Here is a 2,175-nt window from a genome sequence, read left to right as displayed (position 1 = left end):
TATATATATATATATATATATATACGATGAATTTTTTTATTTTCTCTGATAATTTGGCGATTATAAAAAAATTTGTCCATACATGTAAAAATGGAAAAAACATTTTTTTTTACAAAGATATCTGCAAGTATATTATTGAACGAACGATAAGATGGAATAAACGATCAAGTGTGTTTGTTAAATGAGGTTTATTCTAAAAAAAGACTTTATGCGTCCAACGACGATAAATCCGCAATGTATGGTGGTGTTATCGACACGTAAACATTATCTTACTCGATTTCTTATCGTGATATCACCCCCGTAGAAGATTACAATAACCGCATTTCGTACTCTTCACGTGTAGAAATCTCTTCAATAATCAGCGAATCAACGAATAAACGCGCGAAATTTAATTGAATTTGCAAAGAAATGCTAATCGACCGTTAAAAATGTTTGGCCAAATTCATTTGTTGTACATTTATTTGATCATTATACAATATATGTTTATACACATCCAAATGAAACTGCGGCTGGACCGATTGAACGTGACAGCCCATTCGTGAGAATGATGTCGGTTTAAATTCCTTGCGACTCAACCCCTGAACAATCAACCTAATGTGTCAAACTCTTTCATAAGTTTATATAGAATAAAACGACTTACTATTTGGCGCAATCGATAAGTTGATACTCGTTACTCCTCTCGAAGCTTTGCTGAACGCCCCGATCTTTCCAAAGTGTTTCGACGATATCGTAGAATTCCTGAAAGAATAAAACAATCGATCAATGATTAGACTCATTTTTACAAATCTTTTCGAAAAAGAAACGTACTCGTTCTAGCAATCATTTCTTGGGATCGAGAGAGAAGAGCAGCGTAGAGTATATAATACATTCTAATGGATACACTGTACGTAGTTTTAAATCAAAAAGATAAATATCTAAATCTTTCAAAATTTTTCAAAAGATATAATAGATATGCAATGAGCAACTTGCGAACCGATTCTCCCGATCGGCGGCGTATTGAATGATACGAGCAATACTATCTATTCATGTACGTATATTTATAGTACATTCATTGCCGTCTTTATTGCACAGAACTGTTGTAACGTTCAATGTTTAATTAGTGGTTAACTCGTCGCGGAAAAATGTGCTGCCCGTCAAGTCTGCGACTTGTTGAAAAGTGCAGAATCTACATATGCACGAGGAATACATAACGTTGTTAAGTTGTAAGTTAACCGCAAAGATTATTCAATCTTGATCTCATATGTGATGTATTGAAAAAAATATTTCGCAAAAATTTCGCTGTCTTGACTGGAAAAGCGATTAACGGATTTTTATCAATTTCACATGAAAAAGTTAGGAAACATTTGCAAATTGGAAATATTGAAGGGTTGCAAAGGTTGTAATATACATTCTTATCGCTCAAATTCCTTGAATTGTTTGATTATTATAAAGATTAAACTCTGTAAAATTCTCTAATCCTTAAACAATCAGTGGACATGATTCGTTTCTCATTTTTCACTATACTGAAAATTCATCTGCATTCTCTATCATGGCGCATTCCACGGGGAATATCGGTCGGGTTATAGACTAGGCGTTTAGTGGTAAGTTAAAATCGCGTAACTTGAATGTTACGTAAATAATGGCGACCACAAGGCTACGCTTCGCGTTACTGACGGAGGATGTCGAGCGCATTAATAATTTAGATGTTATTGTGTCGAGAAACTTGGTTTCCTCACTTGCGTAAATGGTTTCGCTTTGGTTCCCGTGACATAACACACATTGAAAGTCTCGAAAATTATGAGGGAACGGTGGGGTAGAATTCTTCTTCTTAGAGAAACTAAACTAATTGCGCGCGGTCGTGATCGCGGTCGCGGTCGAATGTCAAATATAATAAAATATAATAAATAAATTATCAGGTAAACATATATTATATTAATAACAGATATTTTTCTCAGTTAAAAATTTCTCGCGATCAATGACGCGATCTTGTAAATGACGCGAATATTAAAAGTTGTTGAGTGCGTACCGTGTGTAGTGCGCAAGTATGCCAGTTCGTGTGCATAAATCAACGTTGAAGCAACGTAAAGTATTATTAATTATTTGAGCATTCATGCATCGTATTCTGTCGTACGATATATTCTTGACGAAACCAGATATAATGCGTATGTGGATCGCGAAACTGAAATTTTGTTTATA

The 2,175-nt window shown here is 34.5% G+C and overlaps 1 protein-coding gene across 1 annotated transcript in view; it reads right to left on the bottom strand.

Annotated features, from left to right (window-relative positions):
• LOC108691968 (guanine nucleotide-binding protein G(s) subunit alpha) overlaps positions 1-2,175 on the bottom strand; it is a 26,030-nt gene that overhangs the window by 12,581 nt on the left and 11,274 nt on the right. Inside the window, exon 5 of the mRNA XM_018199991.1 lies at positions 641-738. Coding sequence (XP_018055480.1) covers positions 641-738 — 98 coding nt within the window. The remainder of the gene's footprint in view (positions 1-640; positions 739-2,175) is intronic.

This window comes from Atta colombica, unplaced genomic scaffold, assembly GCF_001594045.1.
Source record: "Atta colombica isolate Treedump-2 unplaced genomic scaffold, Acol1.0 scaffold55, whole genome shotgun sequence".
Classification (NCBI taxonomy): domain Eukaryota; kingdom Metazoa; phylum Arthropoda; class Insecta; order Hymenoptera; family Formicidae; genus Atta; species Atta colombica.
Note: the sequence above shows the minus strand (reverse complement) of the source record. Positions and strands in the feature narration are given on the sequence as shown.